Consider the following 17,965-nt stretch of genomic DNA (forward strand, 5'->3'; position numbering starts at 1 on the left):
AAGAACACCAGCTTTGGAGTCAGTTCAGACCTGTGTCTGCCGCATAGCTGAAATCTTGAGCAAGTAAGTTACTTAATTTTTTTGATTCTGAATTTTCTCTTTTAGCATATGGCAATGAAAGTATGTGTATCTCATATCTATTATGAGAACTAAAGGAGATAAAGCACATCAGCACTCAGCACAATGCTTCATAAATGACAACTATCATTAATTTAGTTCCTTGTCTAAGGGAGTCGTTTAGATTTTTAGAAGTTCTGCTTTCGCAATTCTCCTTCAATAGGTACACTCTAACACCCCAGCCTCCCCTGATAAGTTACTCTGGAAAGTTAAGTAATTATAAGTGTCTTCCTGGTTCTTTTAGCACTTTTTAAGAAGGAAGGGGGGTGATATAGGAGTACAGGATTAAGAGCCACAAACAACTACCTATAAAATAAATAAGCAGCAGAGATATATTGTACAGCACAGGGAAATATAGACATTATTTTGTAATAACTTTAAATGGAATATAATCTATAAAAATATTGAATCACTGAAAGCAATATACTATTAGTTGTACACCTAAAACTAATATACTATTGTAAATCAACTATACTTCACTAAAGAAAAAGTGAAAAAGAAAAGCAAAATTCCCTATTTCTGTTTCTCATGCCCAGAGAGTTCTTTAAAGAAGAACAATGCTCTTTGTCCTTTTGATTTCAAAAGGGAGTTTACCTTCCTTTAGATGCTTTTTGTGTGTTTATGATTAAATGTATTACTGTACATTATAAGTTGAGTATTATTTATTATATAGAAGCCTGTCTAGCAAAGCAGCCACAATTGAAAACAGGTTAACAGTGTGGACTGAAGCCAAAACCACGGATAATGTCTATATTAGGCTCCCTTATTGATCTAAATTATATTGTAGGAATGTAGCCTTTTAAAGTAATCTTTTAAAGGTTTTTGTTTCTTTGTTTTCAGCTCCTTCAGTCTGACATGGCAGAAAAACCAACGCGTATGTCCACACAAATACCCGATGATGAAGATATAGTTGAGTATATATTTCAAAGAGAATTCTCCTTTTTGTCCTTAACAAAATTGTGTAGCTTCAAAATATTGACTCAGTAAACTGATATAGACCTAGATGGTAAAGGCTTATGTTTGTTATGTTTGGGCATGAATTAACTTTTATACTGATTGGAGTTAAATATCAATGATTGTTTAAATAACTGATGCATGTTTCTTGCATCTGCAGACATTTTCAGTAGTACAAAAGACTATTCTTATTTAACACCAAAGAATAACAAATGAAAATTCCAGAACCTCCCAGTAGGTGAGGAGAATAATGCTACTTTGATGCATATGTTTGTGGACCTTTAGATACTGATAATAAAAAACTTTTAAATGAAGTTATTTTAGGAAGTGGCTGGGTGGCTGCTTTTTTATTACTTTACTGAGTGGGAGATGGAACCAAGTTCCATGTTAAGACGCGCCTCTGTACTAGGGAAAACATAGTAATTCACATACAATTTTACCCTAAAAGAGAGTAGCATATCTGAATGGGTGAAAACTGAGTTTTAGAACTATTTTTGACCAAAATAGATACATGAATAGATACATGAATATTGAGCTATGTTAAGTAGTGTTGGTTTATGACTTAATAACTAATGGCTCTCTTTTCGGTGTTTTCCTACAATCATACGTGGGTTTCTGTATCTTCATTTGAACCATCAAACGATCATATTTTTTCTCTTCTCTTTCTCAGTTACTTTTCTGAAGTGAATGGCTTATTCCACCTTTATTTTTCTATCAGCCACACTTTAAAAATCACATTTGATCCAACTTTCATCTTCGTTGCTCTTCTGAAACTATTACCGACCCTTTCAAGTCGGGTCCCCACAAGGGTCCTCCTGCCTGGGGTCACTCGTGCCAGTGGAATGAGACTGAGTGCGGCTCAGAAGCAAAGGAAAGTTTAGTCTTTGATTAAAGAACAGAGAGGTGTGAGCTCAAGCTCTAAAGTCCACACTCAGGACAGGCTGTGGGCAGGCTGCTTCGTAGGGTTCCGGGCTGCGGAGGGAGGGACGGAGTTCTCTTGGGTGCTCACGGCACCCCCCCACCGCTATCTTGAGTTCAAGTGGTGCTCGCAGGGCTTCTCCACACGGTACGCCAAGTTGGGGTGTTGGGCCCAGGGGTTCTGTGCTGGGAACTGTAATCCGAGGTGTTAGGTGCAGGCCTCTGCACACGGCCCCTGTAGGCAAGTGAAACTAGACTTAGCATGAAAGAAGAGGTTAGACCTTATCTTATTGTTACCGACCCTTTTGAGTCGGGCTCCAACAAGAGTCCTCCTGCCTGGTGTTATTGGAGCCAATAGAATGAGACCCAGTTTGGTTCAGAAGCAAAGGAAAGCTTTATTCTTTGATCAGAGAATGGAGAGGTGTGAGCTGTCGCTCTAGAGTCCTCGCTCTCCTGAACAAGCTGTTGACGGGCTCGCTTTACAGGGTTCTTGTCAGCGGAGAGAGGGGCGGAGTTCTTGGAGGGCGACTGCAGTGCCGGGTGCAGCAGCGTCTCTGCACGCGGTTCACTGTCATCATCTTGAATTGAGGTGTCATGCACAGCGCTTCTCCATATGGAGTGCCAAGTTCGGGTGTCGAGTGTGGCGGTTCTTTTTGTTGTTGTTAATTAATTAATCTATTTTTGGCTGCTTTGGGTCTTCATTGCTGCGCACAGGCTTTCTTTAAGTTGCAGTGAGCGGGGGCTACTCTTGGCACGTCAGCTCAGTAGTTGCGGCTTGTGGGATCTAGAGCGCAGGCTCAGTAGTTATGGCATGTGGCCTTAGTTGCTCCGTGGCATGTGAGATCTTCCCAGACCAGGGCTTGAACCCATGTCCCCTGCATTGGCAAGTGGATTCTTAACCACTGTGCCACCAGGGAAGTCCTGAGTGCAGTGGTTCTGAGCTGGGAACTCTAATCCCACACGTTAGGTGTAGGGGCTCTGCGCTTGGCCCCCTTAAGGCAAGTGAGATTAGACTAAGCACAAAAGAAGAGGTTAGACCTTATCCGATCACCTAGGTTCCATCATATTTTTCCCAGGGACCCCAGTGGGCTTTGCTGGTGACAAAACTACTGTCAGAGTCCTATCTCAGTGACTAAACCACTGACTTATGCTCATCCCATATTACCTTTGGGCGCTCTGATGCATTAAATCACGGTGAATGCTCCTTTGTTTACATAACATTAAAATCATAAAATTTTAGAATAGGCAGATCCCAAAGACCAATTAGTCGAACTTTAATCTGATATATAAATGCTTGCTAGAAACCATTTAGCAAGTAGTCGCCCAACCTTTTTTTGAACCCTTTACAACTAGCAACTTAATTTATTCTCCTTTTTGAAATTAAAAATAACATTATTAAAAGAAAATTTCAAACAACGGGAAAGAGATAACAGGCCTCTCAACCTAGCTCTTTACAGGCAATAACTAATCTAATCTCTGGACAACTTTTCATATTAGCCCATACTGATCAACCTAATTCTTTTTAATAGCTCTGTTCTTCTTCTTTTTTTTTTTTTTTTACATCTTTATTGGAGTATAATTACTTTACAATGTTGTGTTAGTTTCTGCTGTACAACAAAGTGAATCAGCTATACATATACATATATCCCCATATCTCCTCCCTCTTGCGTCTCCCTCTCACCCTCCCTATCCCACCCCTCTAGGTGGTCACAAAGCATGGAGCTGATTTCCCTGTGCTATGCAGCTGCTTCCCACTAGCTATCTATTTTACATTTGGTAGTGTATATATGTCCATGACACTCTCTCACTTCATCCCAGTTTACCCTTCCCCCTCCCCATGTCCTCAAGTCTATTCTCTACATCTGTGTTTTTATTCCTGTCCTGCCCCTAGGTTCATCAGAACCTTGTTTTTTAGATTCCATATATACGTATTAGCATATGGTATTTGTTTTTCTCTTTCTGACTTACTTCACTCTGTATGACATACTCTAGGTCCATCCACCTCACTGCAAATAACTCAATTTCATTTCTTTTTATGGCTGAGTAATATTCCATTGTATATATGTGCCACATCTTCTTTATCCATTCATCTGTGGATGGACACTTAGGTTGCTTCCATGTCCTGGCTATTGTAAATAGAGCTGCAGTAAACATTGTGGTACATGACTCTTTTTGAATTATGGTTTTCTCAGGGTATATGCCCAGTAGTGGGATTGCTGGGTCACATGGTAGTTCTATTTTTAGTTGTTTTTAAAAAAATTTTTATTTTATTAATTTTTTTATACAGCAGGTTCTTATTAGTTATCTATTTTATACATCTTAGTGTATACATGTCAATCCCAATCTCCCAATTCATCACACCACCACCCCCACCCCGCCACTTTCCCTGCTTAGTATCCATACGTTTGTTCTCTACATCTGTGTCTCAATTCCTGCCCTGCAAACCGGTTCATCTGTACCATTTTTCTAGGTTCCACATATATGCGTTAATATACGGTATTTGTTTTTCTCTTTCTGACTTACTTCACTCTGTATGACAGTCTCTAGATCCATCCACGTCTCTACAAGTGACCCAATTTCGTTCCTTTTTATAGCTGAGTAATATTCCATTGTATATATGTACCACATCTTCTTTATCCATTCATCTGTCGATGGGCATTTAGGTTGCTTCCATGTCCTGGCTACTGTAAATAGTGCTGCAGTGAACATTGGGGTGCATGTGTCTTTTTGAATTATGGTTTTCTCTGGGTATATGCCCAGTAGTGGGATTGCTGGGTCATATGGTCATTCTATTTTTAGTTTTTTAAAGGACCCTCCATACTGTTCTCCATAGTGGCTGTATCAATTTACATTCCCACCAACAGAACACTCACTTTTATAAGGGAAGGGGCTTCACAACTCATCTTCTGGCTCTAGTTTCCTCTCCAGGCCACTGTCATGCTAGTGCCTTATTCATCTTTTTGAAATGCTTCTTCCTTCTACTATTCTCTGGCTCAAACCTCTAGCCACTGCCCATTGCCATTTAGATAAAATCCATATTCCTTAGCCTCATATTTAAAACTCTCTATTGTTGGGGTCCTTTTTTTGCCTCTTGTTCATAATACCTCCCTCCTTCGTACAAATCTTATCTTGTCTTCAAGAGCCAATCTGTCATCTTAAAATTATTTTTAACTACTCCATGCCACAGTCATCTATCCTTCTTCCAAATTCCTATATTATTTTTTGACTTTTCTATAATTTTGGTACTTAGTATGATATGAATAGATATTTTCACTTTTTCTTCATGGCTTTTATTCTCATTGAAATTGTAGGCTCTTCATAAATAAGACTCTGACTTATAGAACATCAGAGTGTGAAAGAATTTTAAGCTCTCCTGATCAAATGTTCTCATTTTACAGAAGAGAAAACAGGCACCAGTGACTGTCCCAAAGGCTCACAATGACTAGTGACTTTTCTTATTCAGCTACCTTTCCCCATGCCACTGGAAAAAAGAGTTCAGTGAATACAGGGTAAACATCAGGGCTTGTCAGAGCTTGTAGGGTCCTTTTATAAATTTACAGACTATAACTTTATGTACAGTATCCCATTTGCTAGAGGTAGTCTGTGTGTCCTTGCTAGCATGAGGGATTAAAATAATGTATGATTTGCATTTCAGTTTCATGTGAATGCATGTGAAATAATCCTTTTAATAGTAGGTTCATATATTTTTATATATCTACCTTGTTTATTTCTTAATTTGCTTTATTTGTGCTTTGTTTGTGGATGATGCAAAGGTGAATTCAAGAACGAGACTTGAAAGATCACAAATTCCAAATTAGTAGAATCTGAAATATTTAAGTTTTCTACATAGATTATATTGGAATTTTATAAAAGTAAATATTATAAGAAAGAACTTTTGGCCTGTCAGAAGACATTTGTTAAGTAATAGTGATGATTCTATGGAAACCCCTGCTTGTTCTATCGATATTTGCTCTGTGGGTGAAAACTCAGTGTTCATGAGGCCAAGGTTTCTGGTCTGTTCCTGATAAGAAACTGGGCTATATTTTGTTCTATGGACACACAAAGCACTTTGATCTGGTACCTCCCTAAGCTACAGTTTTTAAAATGAGAGAAGCCTGCCACAAGGGAGTCTAGGACAGAGAGGACAGTAGAGTGTCCAAATCTTTTATTGTTACATATAATCTTCAGATTATGTGGGTCAGAATGTTCTCTCTTGAGTAGAGAACTCAAAATTTACCACCATGTATAAACGCTGTCTTCTAAGAGCACAAGTAACAAATTGAAATTTTTTATTATTTCTTATTTGATTGTATTTTCAGTTTAGTATTGCTAAATACACTCTCTTTAAATATAAAATCCCCATGGAATTTTTTCTAATTAATTCTTGGTTGATTCCTGGATTCTTGGTTGAGACCAGATAGGACCCTGGTAGGCTCCTATCCCTACCATTCACTCTTCATTTAGCATGCACTAATTCAACCAAAAGCTATTGAAAGCCTACTGTGAGCTGGGAGTTAATGATATAAAATGAATAAAATTCTATCTCAAAGATCTCAAAGTGTATTGAACTCTGTCTTTGGGTAAATCATGTAAACTGTTTGGATCTTAATCCCTTATTTTAACATAAGAGGATTAAATTAATTCTAATACTAATCATAGTGAAACTATTAATACAAATGTTTCCTTATATCATTGTGTCTATAATATTATAATGCTTATGGGAAAAGAAATAGCATAATTTTATTTTCTATGCAAAGAGTGTTTTAAAAAAAATCTTTGAAGCATATTCTTATTTAGGACTACCAATTCTATGTTTTCTTTGTTAAGAAAAAGTTTTTAATAATTTCATATTTTTGACCACACTATTCAAAATAGTTATGCTAAAAACATGATATAGTAAACCTATTTTACTCTTACTACTGAACTCAATTAAGAGTCCCATAGCAGGGTGATTCAGGAAGGGGTAGGCATGTAGAAAGGAACATGAAATTGGAATATGAAGAACAGTAATCTCATAGTTAATAATTTTGATGCTCAAATATGCAACATTTTGCCAGTAGGTGCCATTTAAACAGATTCTCCTGTGCTTTTAAAATTGCATTTGAATATATATGGGGAGAAAGAACATCTTAATATTAATGGTTTTTCTTTTTCTTTTTTTTTTTAATAAGAATTTTCTTTTTCTTTTTATTTATTTATTTATTTATTTATTTATTTATTTATTTATGGCTGTGTTGGGTCTTCGTTTCTGTGCGAGGGCTTTCTCTAGTTGTGGCGAGCGGGGGCCACTCTTCATCGCGGTGCGCGGGCCTCTCACTATCGCGGCCTCTCTTGTTGCGGAGCACAGGCTCCAGATTCACAGGCTCAGTAATTGTGGCTCACAGGCCCAGTTGCTCCGCGGCATGTGGGATCCTCCCAGACCAGGGCTCGAACCTGTGTCCCATGCATTGGCAGGCAGACTCTCAACCACTGCGCCACCAGGGAAGCCCATTAATGGTTTTTCTAATGTGTAAACATGATATATATTTCCATTTATTTAGTTCAATCTTAATCACTCTTATCATTCTTTTGTGGTTTTCAGTGTAAATGTCTTACACATCATTATGATATTTGATATTATTTCTATCATTTTGAATTAATCAAGACTTGTTTTGTGGCTTAATATATGATCTACCTTAGAAAATATTTTGTGTGCACCTGAGAAAAATGTGTAGTAGGCAGCTGTTAGATGGAACTTTCTGTATATGCCTATTAGGTCCATTCAGTCTATTGCATTGTTCAAATCTGCTGTTTCCTTATTGGTTCTCCATCTGGATGATGTATCCATTGTTGAGAGTGGGGTATTCAAGTCCCCAGCTACTACTGCATTGCTATTTCTTCCTCCTTTTAGTTCTGCTAGTATTTGCTTTACATATTTAGGTACTGAGTGCATATTTATAATAAATACATCTTCTTGATAGATTGTCCTCTTTATAATTATAACTTAGTCTATCTTGTGTGAAATAGGTATAGCTTCCTTTGCTTTATTTTGGTAACCATTTGCTTGAAATATCTTTCTCCATCCCTCTACTCTCAGTCTGTTGTGTTCTTAAAGTTATTCTCATGTAGGCAGCACATCATTTGATTTTTTAAAATCCATTCAACGGTCTATGACCTTTTATTAGAGAATTAATTCACATACCTTTAAAACAATTAACGATAGGTAAGGACTTACTATTGCCATTTTGTTAATTATTTCTGATTGTTTTGTAATTGCTTTGTTCTTTACTTGTTATCTTGCTGTCTTCCTTTGTGATCTGATGACTTTTTTTGGTGGTATGCTTTGACTCCTATATCATCATCTTTCATGTATCTAAAATTACCTATCACTTCATCCATTAAACTCATTTTTTCTGTAGATTCTTATACATGTTCATAATAGTTATAGTATTTGTCTGCCAATTCCAATATCCTCATTGTGTGGGTATTTCTATTGATTGTGTTTTTCCTTGGCTATGAGACAGATTTTTTTTCTGCTTCTTCAAATCTAGTAATTTTGATTATTCATTGAGCATTGTGGATGGTATTGTAGAAAGTCTGAATTCTATTATTATATTTCTCTAAAGAGTATTGAATTTTGTTTTAGCAGGCAGTTAGATTACTGGCAAGTCATTTGGACCCTGTTGAGTCATGATACTCTTTGGAAAGGTGGGTTTATGTTAGTTATACCCTTTAACTTGGGAGTAACCCTTTGACTTAGAACATAATCCTAAATCCTATAGCAAGTCCTTTTACAAATTTAAATAAAAAGTCCAAAGTGTTTATCTAAAGTGTTGACCAAACTTGTCTAACTTGGAAGAAACGTAAACTCCAAACTCTGTCTCCTTGGGTCTTCCCAGGACCACTGCTGAAATACCAGCTTAGCACTTTTGGAATACCAACTCTTCTCTCCATTGCCACTGAGCTCTTTGTAGTCATGCCTGCAAGTGCAGAGTTAGACTCAGCCAAGTGTTCTAAAGTTTGCAGATTTGGATCTCCCCACTCTGTGGCTTGCTCTTCCAGCATTTCTTTCTGAATATTCCAGTATTTTGGCAGCTCAACTTCTGACCTTAGACTTCCCAGCTCAAGATTGTCACTCTGCTTGAGCTCTGCTTCCCAAGTTTCTCATTTACTGGGGAGTCACTTCAAGGGAATATATGGATAAACCTAGTTTCACCTATTATGCTAATCGTATTCCCAGCATGATTTATTTTTGTTTCTGCCTCCTTTTCTTTCCCTTCCAGTGCCTTCAAACAGTCCTTTTTTTTTTTTTTTTTTGCCCGCACCATGCGGCTTGAGGGATATTAGTTCCCCGTCCAGGGATTGAACCCGGGCCATGGCCATGAAAGCCCGGAATCCTAACCACTAGGCCACCAGGGAACTCCCCAAACAGTTGTTTCTAATTGTTAATGTAAGGAAAGGTAAAATGCTATAAGTTACTCTATCACCAAAAGCTAGGAGTGTACACACAATTTCACACCTTACTTTTTTAACTTAATATTTTCATGTATTTTTCAATTTATTAAAGCATTCTTCATAAATATCTTTAAAAATGACTTAAGAGGGGCTTCCCTGGTGGCGCAGTGGTTGAGAATCTGCCTGCCAATGCAGGGAACACGGGTTCGAGCCCTGGTCTGGGAAGATCCCACATGCCACGGAGCAACTAGGCCCGTGAGCCGCAATTACTGAGCCTGCGCGTCTGGAGCCTGTGCTCCGCAACAAGAGAGGCCTCGATAACGAGAGGCCCGCGCACCGCGATGAAGAGCGGCCCCCACTTGCCGCAACTAGAGAAAGCCCTCGCACAGAAACGAAGACCCAACACAGCCATAAATAAATAAATAAATAAATAAACCCGAAGTTTAAAAATAAATTAAAAAAAAAAAAAGACTTAAGAATGCCCCAGTGTGTGCGTGAATAAATATATTATCATTTACTTGGAGATTCTATTTCAGGGAGTTATATATTTGGATGTTAGAGAGCTACAGTGAACACTTTTCTGCATAAAGCATTTGTGAAATTTTCTAGTTGTTTGGGAGAGATTTCTAGGGGTGAGATTAGTGTAGATTGTTAAGCCTTATTTGAATTATTTTTCCACCTTTTAAAAATAATCAGTTGGTAAATTTATGTATAATATTGTTGGATTTCTAGTTTTCTAGGTTGGTATTATTAGCAGTGGATTCCTTTAACATTTTGATATAACACAAGTTCTCAGAGGGCATATAACAAATTTGAAGTCAAAGTTTTTAGTTGCTTTTTAAAAAATTCAAATTAACTTTGATTTCCTTACATATATTAACATATATTGGGTTTCCTGAATATATTACTACACTGAAACGGAGTGAAAGAATGTTGTTTCCTTTTTTCTATAAAAATAATTTATTATTGTATAGTAACACATTAGGCTTTCTTGTGGTATTTCTTTAATTTCCTATTTTTGAATTTAGAAACATAGTCTGAGTGTGATCAGAGATAGAGTCACTGTTTATAAAAATGATGACAAAAATCTGTGTGTCTGGATAAAGATTTCTCTTCTCACAAATTTACTTCATTTGCATCTTATCTGAGGTATGATGATCAAATGATAATCAATTCCATTTCTTTGACATATTATTATAGTCATATTTTCAAATGATATTTTCTATTCTAATTAATACATTTTTATTTGTTTTTTTCTCTAAGCAAAAAGAAGATAATATCCGTTGCTTAACTCTGCTTGGTCATTTTGGTTTTGATTGTTTGCCTCATCAACTGATGAACAAATCTGTTCAACAAGGGTTCTTTTTCAATATTCTCTGTGTGGGTAAGTGCCAAACCCCTCACATGAATTATTTCCTAATTTTCCTAAATGCTCATTTCAACTTATCTTAAGCAGCATAACACTGGTGCTGTTAATTTAAGACTACGCCTTCATGTTTGTATTGGTTTGTATCTTCTTAGTCATGTTACTTAGACATTTTTTTCTTTAATTGTTTCAGTGCTCTTCAAGATCTGATATAGCTTTGTGTATATTATCTTTCTATATTATGTTAATGATGGAAGGAGTCAAGAGTAGCATGTATACTTTCAAGGACATTCCAGTCTTTAAAGTGTTTGGGACCCTTTAAACCATCCTAGAGGGTCCGGGTGTTACTTCTTCTCAGACATCTTATGTCCCTATGATGTATCTATGTTTATACAGGGGAAACTGGGATTGGAAAATCAACATTGATCGACACACTGTTCAATACTAATTTGAAAGACAAAAAATCCTCACATTTTTACCCAAATGTTGGACTTAAAATTCAGACATATGAACTTCAGGAAAGCAACATTCAATTGAATTTAACTGTTGTGAAAACAGTGGGGTATGGTGATCAAATAAACAAGGAAGCCAGGTGAGTGGTTTTTTATTTTAATTTAAAAAGTTATTCTTATTTCAAGGAACTTTCTTTCTCCATGTATTAAGAAGTAAAAGTCTTCTAGAATATATATATATATGTATATATACATGTACATATATATATAAAACTGAGTCACTTTGCTGTACAGCAGAAATTAACACAACATTGTAAATCAACTATATTTCAATTAAAAAATAATAAAATGGGTCTATTGTAATAGATGGCATGCAGTTGGATCTTGTTTTTTTTTTTTTAAATCCATTCAACCACTCTATGTCTTTTGATTGGAGAGTTTACTCCATTCAAATAATTATTATATATAGTATATAGTAATACATATAAGTAATTATTGATAGGGAATGACTTACTATTGTTATTTTATTAAATGTTTTCTGTCTATCTTGTAGTTCTTTTGTTCCTCTTTTCCTCTCTCTTTTTAATTTCTTTGTATTTTGTTGATTTTTGTAGTGATATGTTTGATTCTCTTTTTCTCTTGTTTACCTTTTATAGGTATTTTCTGTGTGGTTATCATGAGGCTTCCATAAAGCATCTTATAGTTTTAACAGTCTACTTTAAGCTGATAGCAACTTCAATCACATGCAAAAATTTTACCGTTTTACCTGTCCTTCACTTTGTTTTGATATCAAACTTTACATATTTTTATGTTGTGTATCCATTAAAAGATTTTTATATTTATAGTTATTTGTAATACTCTTTTTCTTTTAATTTTTATGCTACAGGTAAAAGTGATTTACATACCTTTTTAATGACAGTATTACAGTATTCTCTATTTGTCTATATATTTACCTTTACCAGTGGGTTTCATACGCTTGTGTGCTTTTGTGTTACTGTTTAGTGTCCTTTTGTTTCAAATTGAACTCCCTTTAGCATTTCTTTTCAGGCAGATCTAGTGGCATTTCTTTTAAGGCAGATTTAGTGGTGATGAACTTCCTCAGTATTTATTTGGGAAAGTTTTTGTTTTTCCTTCATTTTGGAAGGGCAGTTATGTTGGGTATAATACTCTTTGTTGGCATGTTTTTTCTTTTTGTCACTTTGAATATATTATCCCATTCTTTTCTGGCCTGCAAATTTTATCCTGAGAAATCAGCTCATAGTCTTATGGGGGTTCCCTTATACATGATGAGTTGCTTTTCTGTTGCTGCTTTCAAATTTTACTTTTTGTCCTTGACTTTTGACAGTTTGAATATATTGTGTCTTGGTGGCGACTTCTTAGGGTTCATCTTATTTTGGGGTCTTTTGAGTTTCTTCAATCTGCTATTCCATTTCCCTTCCCCAGATATGGGAAGTTTTCAGCAATTACTTCTTTGAATAAGCTTACCGCCCATTTCTCTCTCTCTCTTCTTCTAGGACTCTCATGATAGGCATGTTGGTTTGCTTGTTGCTTGATGGAGTCCCATAATTTCCTAAGGTTTTCTTCACCCTGTTTCAGTCTTTTTTTCTTTTTGCTCCTCTGACTGGGTAATTTTAAATGACCTGTCTTTGAGTTTGCAGATTCTTTCTTCTGCCTCATCAAGTCATTCTTGAATCCCTCTAGTGGTTTTTTAGTTCAGTTGTTCTATTCTTCACCTTCAGAATCTCCGGTCTTTTGTGTTTTCATATGAGTTTTAGAACTGTTTTTTCTATTTCTATTAAAAAAAAAAAGCCACTGGGATTTGATAGGGATAGCATTGAATCTGTAGATTGTTTTGAGTATTTTGGACATTTTAACAATATTAAATCTCCTTGAACATGATATTTCTTTCCATTTACTTGTGTCTTCTTTAAATTCTTTCATTAATGTTTTGTAGTTTTCAGTCTACACATCTTTCACCTCTTTGGTTAAGTTTATTCCTAAGTATTTTATTCTTTTTGATGCTACTATAAATGAAATTGTTTTCATGTCATACGTGAACAAAGATAATTTCACTTCTTCTTTGCCAATTTGGATTTCATTTCTTTTTCTTCCTAACTGCTCTTGCTAGGTCTTCCAATACTATGTTGAATTGAAGTGGCACAAGTAGGCATACTTGACTTGTTCCTAATCTTAGGGGAAAGTCTTTCAGACTTTGCCATTGAGTACGATGTTAGCTGTGGGGTTTTCATATATAGTTTTTTATCATGTTGAGAAAGGTTACTTTTAGTCCTAGTTTATTAAGTGTTTTCTTTTATCATGAAATGGTATTGACTTATGTCAAATGTCTTTTTTTGCAATTATTGAGATGATCATCTGTTTTTTTCCCTTTCATTCTACGAATGTGATGTATTACATTGATTGATGTTCATGTGTTGAAACATTCTTGCATTTTAGGAACAAATCCCACTTATTTGTGGTGATAATCCTTTTACTGTACTGATGGATTTGCTTTGCTAATATTTAATAGGGGATTTTTGCATTAATATTCATGAGAGATATTGGTGTATATTTTCTTTTCTTTTAGTGTTTTAGTATGGCTCTGGCATCAGGATAATGCTGGCCTCATAACATGAGTCAAGACATAGTCCCTCCTCATCAATTTTAAGAGGAGTTTGCTGTTAATTCTTCTTTATATGTTTGGTAGAATTCACCAACAAAGCCATCTGTCATGGAATTTTATTTATGTAGAATTTAAAAATTACAGATTCAATACCTATAGTAGTTATAGATATATTCAGATTTTCTATTTCTTCATGAGTCAGGGTTTTTTTAATTTAAAAAAATTTATTTTATTTATTTATTTTTGGCTGCATTGGGTCTTCGTTGCTGTGCACAGGCTTTCTCTAGTTGCAGCGAGTGAGGGCTACTCTTCATTGAGGTGTGTGGGCTTCTCATTGCAGTGGCTTCTCTTGCTGCAGAGCACAGGCTCTAGGTGCGTGGGCTTCAGTAGTTGTAGCACGTGGGCTCAGTAGTTGTGGCTCCCGGGCTCTAGAGTGCAGGTTCAGTAGTTGTGGTGCACGGGCTCAGTTGCTCCATGGCATGTTGGATCTTCCCGGACCAGGGCTCGAACCTGTGTCCCCTGCATTGGCAGGTGGACTCTTAACCACTGTGCCACCAAGGAAGCCCCCATGAGTCAGTTTTGATCAGTTGTATATTTCCAGAAATTTATTCATTTCATATAGGTAATCCAATTTGTTGGCATATAATTGTTCATTGTATTCTCTAATAATCCTTTTTATTTCTGTATTATCAGTAGTAATGTCTCTATTTTCCTTTCTGATTTGTCTTTCAGGTAGCTCCACTGGTTAGAACATAAGTGCTAAACAATTTGCAAATAAGGTCTGCTCTGCTCCCCCCAGTTTGAGGGAGGAAATTGTGATTTGGGCTGTCACTCCTGTAATGCCAGGACCACTTCCATGACAAGGAGGTGGTGAGACAAGGGCAAATAAAAAATGTCACAAAACTTTCTTACTATTTGAAGGTGGCTTTTTCTTGACTGGGCATTTATTTGGTGCGTATAAATCTTTGACTATTTTCAAGAGCTCTGTTAAAGTTAATTCAGGTAGTTTTTGGATGTTTTTTAATGCTTCTGTGGAGGAATGAGAGCTTGGGACTTCCTGGTCCACCATTTTGTTCAAGATCTAGTTGACTTCTTTCAGCCCAATTTTCCTTTTCTGTATAATTCATGGAACAGTATCTACCTCACATCATTGGGGCTTCATCAGTCATTGTCTATTGTTCTAATTAAAATTTAATGTTAGCTAGTTGTTAAGAATCTGTTTATCAAGGGTGTGGTCTTCACAAGCATTATTTCTCCTCCTACATATATAATGTTTGGCCTAGCACATATTTCTGTGCCTCCCTTGTGGGCAGAGTTTTTTGTTTTGTTTTGTTTTTGTTTTTTGCCTGTGTTCCTCTCCCTAATCTTCAGTTGCTTTCTACTAGTGCCCTCAGGCTGCAGTTTTGAAGCCTTTATCCCTGAAGGTTAAGACTTATTCCTTTGGAAGATAGGTCTGTTTGAAGTTACAGCATTGACTGCTGTGACCTTCCCCTCGCCAGCATCTTGGGGGAAATTTCTCAGGATTTTCCCTGATCTTCTCTGTGATTCCCTAATATGGTTCCTGAAGTGTTTTATGCTCTCAGGTTAGCCCACTCTTGGATTTTAACAGTTAGTTAAAAATTCCTAGCTTAATGTTTTTACTGGGATATACAGTTTTCATTGACATGTGTCTCAGGTAAGCAAATGATCAGTTACTGTTTTTCCCTATACACCTCTCTTTGCCTCTAGATTTTCAGTACATTTCTTGTTCTATGACTTTATTTCTCTGACGGATTCAAGAAAAGTCATTGATTTTCACTTTGCCCAGCTTTTTTCTTCTCTTTTTTTTTTAATTGAAGTATAGTTGATTTACAATATTGTGTTAGTTTCAGGTGTACAGCAAGGTGATTCAGTTATATACATTTTTTTTTTCAGATTCTTTTCCATTATAGGTTATTATAAGATATTGAATATAGTTACCTGTGCAAACAACAAGTAAATCCTTGTTGTTTGTTGTAAGAATGAGAGCAATCATCTTTTTAGGTTTCTACATCTCCCAAAATATGTAAAAACCAGAAATGTTCAATAATTTTTTTTATCTCTTACATTTTCTGTGCATCATGCATTCATAAAGAGCCACCTGGAAAAGTTCTAGCTCAGGTTTCTCATGAGGTTCAGTCAGATATCAGCTAGGGCCACAGTTGTCTAAAGGCTTGACTGGAGCTACAGGATCCACTTCTATAATGACTCAAATACATGGCTAACAAGTTGGTTCTGGATGTTGGCAGGATGACTGAGCTTCTCCTCACATAAATCTTCCAAAAGCCTGCTTGAACTGCTGCAGTATCTTCATAACATGTTAGTTGTCCATCCTCCAGAATAAATTATCCTAGAGACTAGGGTGGAGAATGAAATACTTTTATAATCCAGTCTTCGTAATTATGCATGGTCACTTTTACTTGCTACTTAGCAACCCTTATTAACTCTTGGGAGTGGACCACACAGGACACAAATAGCAGACTTTGAGGATCATTGGTTATCACTTGAAGACTGGCTACCACATGCGCTATTTAAAACAGTATTGCAATAGACATTGCTGTAAATGTATCCTAAATATATAACTGGGAGTAAAACTACTGGATCAGAAGATATTCATATCTTCAAGTTTACTAGATAATGCCGAACTTTTCTCCAATGTTTTTATAAAAATATACACTGCCAGCAGCAATGTATGCACCACACCTTTTTGCGTCACATCTTTACCTTCACCAGATATTGACAGACCTTTCAAGTTTTGCCATCTAGTAGGTTTATGATTGTATTGTATTGCAATTCCCTAAATACTAATGAGATTTTTATATTTTCATTTTTTTGACATTTAATTTTGTGAACCTGATTTGTGAAATCCCTGTTCAATCTTTTGCTTACTTTTCTACTCTTTTTGTTTATTTGTTTGTTTTTTGTCTTTGGTATTTCCTCTTTTTAAAAAAATTGAAATATAGTTGTTTTACAGTATTGTGTTAGTTTTGGGTATACAGACAGTAAATCTTGTTGCTTATCTACTGAGGTTTTTTTCCTACTGAGTTTTAAAAATTATTTTATTCCAAAATAATTTTAGACCTACAGAAATTTTAGACTTTTGTGATTCGAATTAGTAAAGAGAGCTTCTTTATAACTTTTACCCATTTTTCCATATATGTCAACATCCTGCATAACTATAGTTCAATTATCAAAAGTAAGACATGAACACTGCTACAATGTAATTTACTATACTATAGACTATTCAGTTTCACCAGTTCTTCCACTAGCAACTTTTTTTTTTTCTGTTTTAGGATTCAACATAGGAACTCAGTTTTCATTTATTTGTCATGTCTCTTTAGTCTACTCCAGTTTATGGCAGTTTTTTGTTTGTTTGTTTTTTCACCTTTCATGACCTTTAACATTTTTAAGAGCACTGGCCATTTATTTTGTAGAATGCTTTACAATTTCGGTTTCCCTGATATTTTCTCATGGTTAGACTGAGTCTGTACAATTTGGCAAGAATACCACAGAGTCGATTTTACTTTCTCAATGTGTCATAACAGCAGGTGCATGATGTGGGCATGTCTTATTGCTAGTGATGTTAAACTGATTAAGATTAAGATAGTATCTACCAGGGTTTCTTCACTGTAAAGTTAAGATATTTTTTTACCTTTGTAATGAATAAACATCTTGGCGACTAATACTTTGAGACTATATAAATATTCTATTTCTCCTAAAATTTTCAACTACTCTTGTAAGCATCTGGATTCTGCCTGTAACAATCATTGTTGTGGTGCTTTAATGTTGAATTTGTATTTCTCTCATTCTTTCTACACTTATTAATTGGAATTATTCTCTAAGGGAAGTTTAATGTTCTCCCCCATTTATTTACTTATTCAATTATTTTTTTATATCAGTTGGACTCGTGGATACTTATTTTATTTTATGAGTTATAATACAATACTGTAAAAATTTTTTTTTGCTCACATTTTCCCCGTCTTGGCTGTTGGGAGCAGTGTCCCATGTGCACTTGAGAAAAATGTGTATTCTATTGCTGTTGGATGAAATGTTCTATATATGTCTCTTGGGTCCATTTGGTCTAAT

General features: G+C 35.8%; 1 protein-coding gene across 1 annotated transcript in view; it reads left to right on the forward strand.

Moving 5' to 3' along the window:
- Window positions 1-969: 969 nt before the first annotated feature.
- Window positions 970-17,965, forward strand: part of SEPTIN14 (septin 14) — a 39,364-nt gene continuing 22,368 nt past the window's right edge. Inside the window, exons 1-3 of the mRNA XM_007186478.2 lie at window positions 970-1,026; window positions 10,687-10,807; window positions 11,186-11,381. Of these exons, the coding sequence (XP_007186540.2) occupies window positions 973-1,026; window positions 10,687-10,807; window positions 11,186-11,381 (371 nt within the window). The 5' untranslated portion in view covers window positions 970-972. The remainder of the gene's footprint in view (window positions 1,027-10,686; window positions 10,808-11,185; window positions 11,382-17,965) is intronic.

The sequence above is a fragment of the Balaenoptera acutorostrata genome, chromosome 15, assembly GCF_949987535.1.
Source record: "Balaenoptera acutorostrata chromosome 15, mBalAcu1.1, whole genome shotgun sequence".
Lineage (NCBI taxonomy): Eukaryota > Metazoa > Chordata > Mammalia > Artiodactyla > Balaenopteridae > Balaenoptera > Balaenoptera acutorostrata.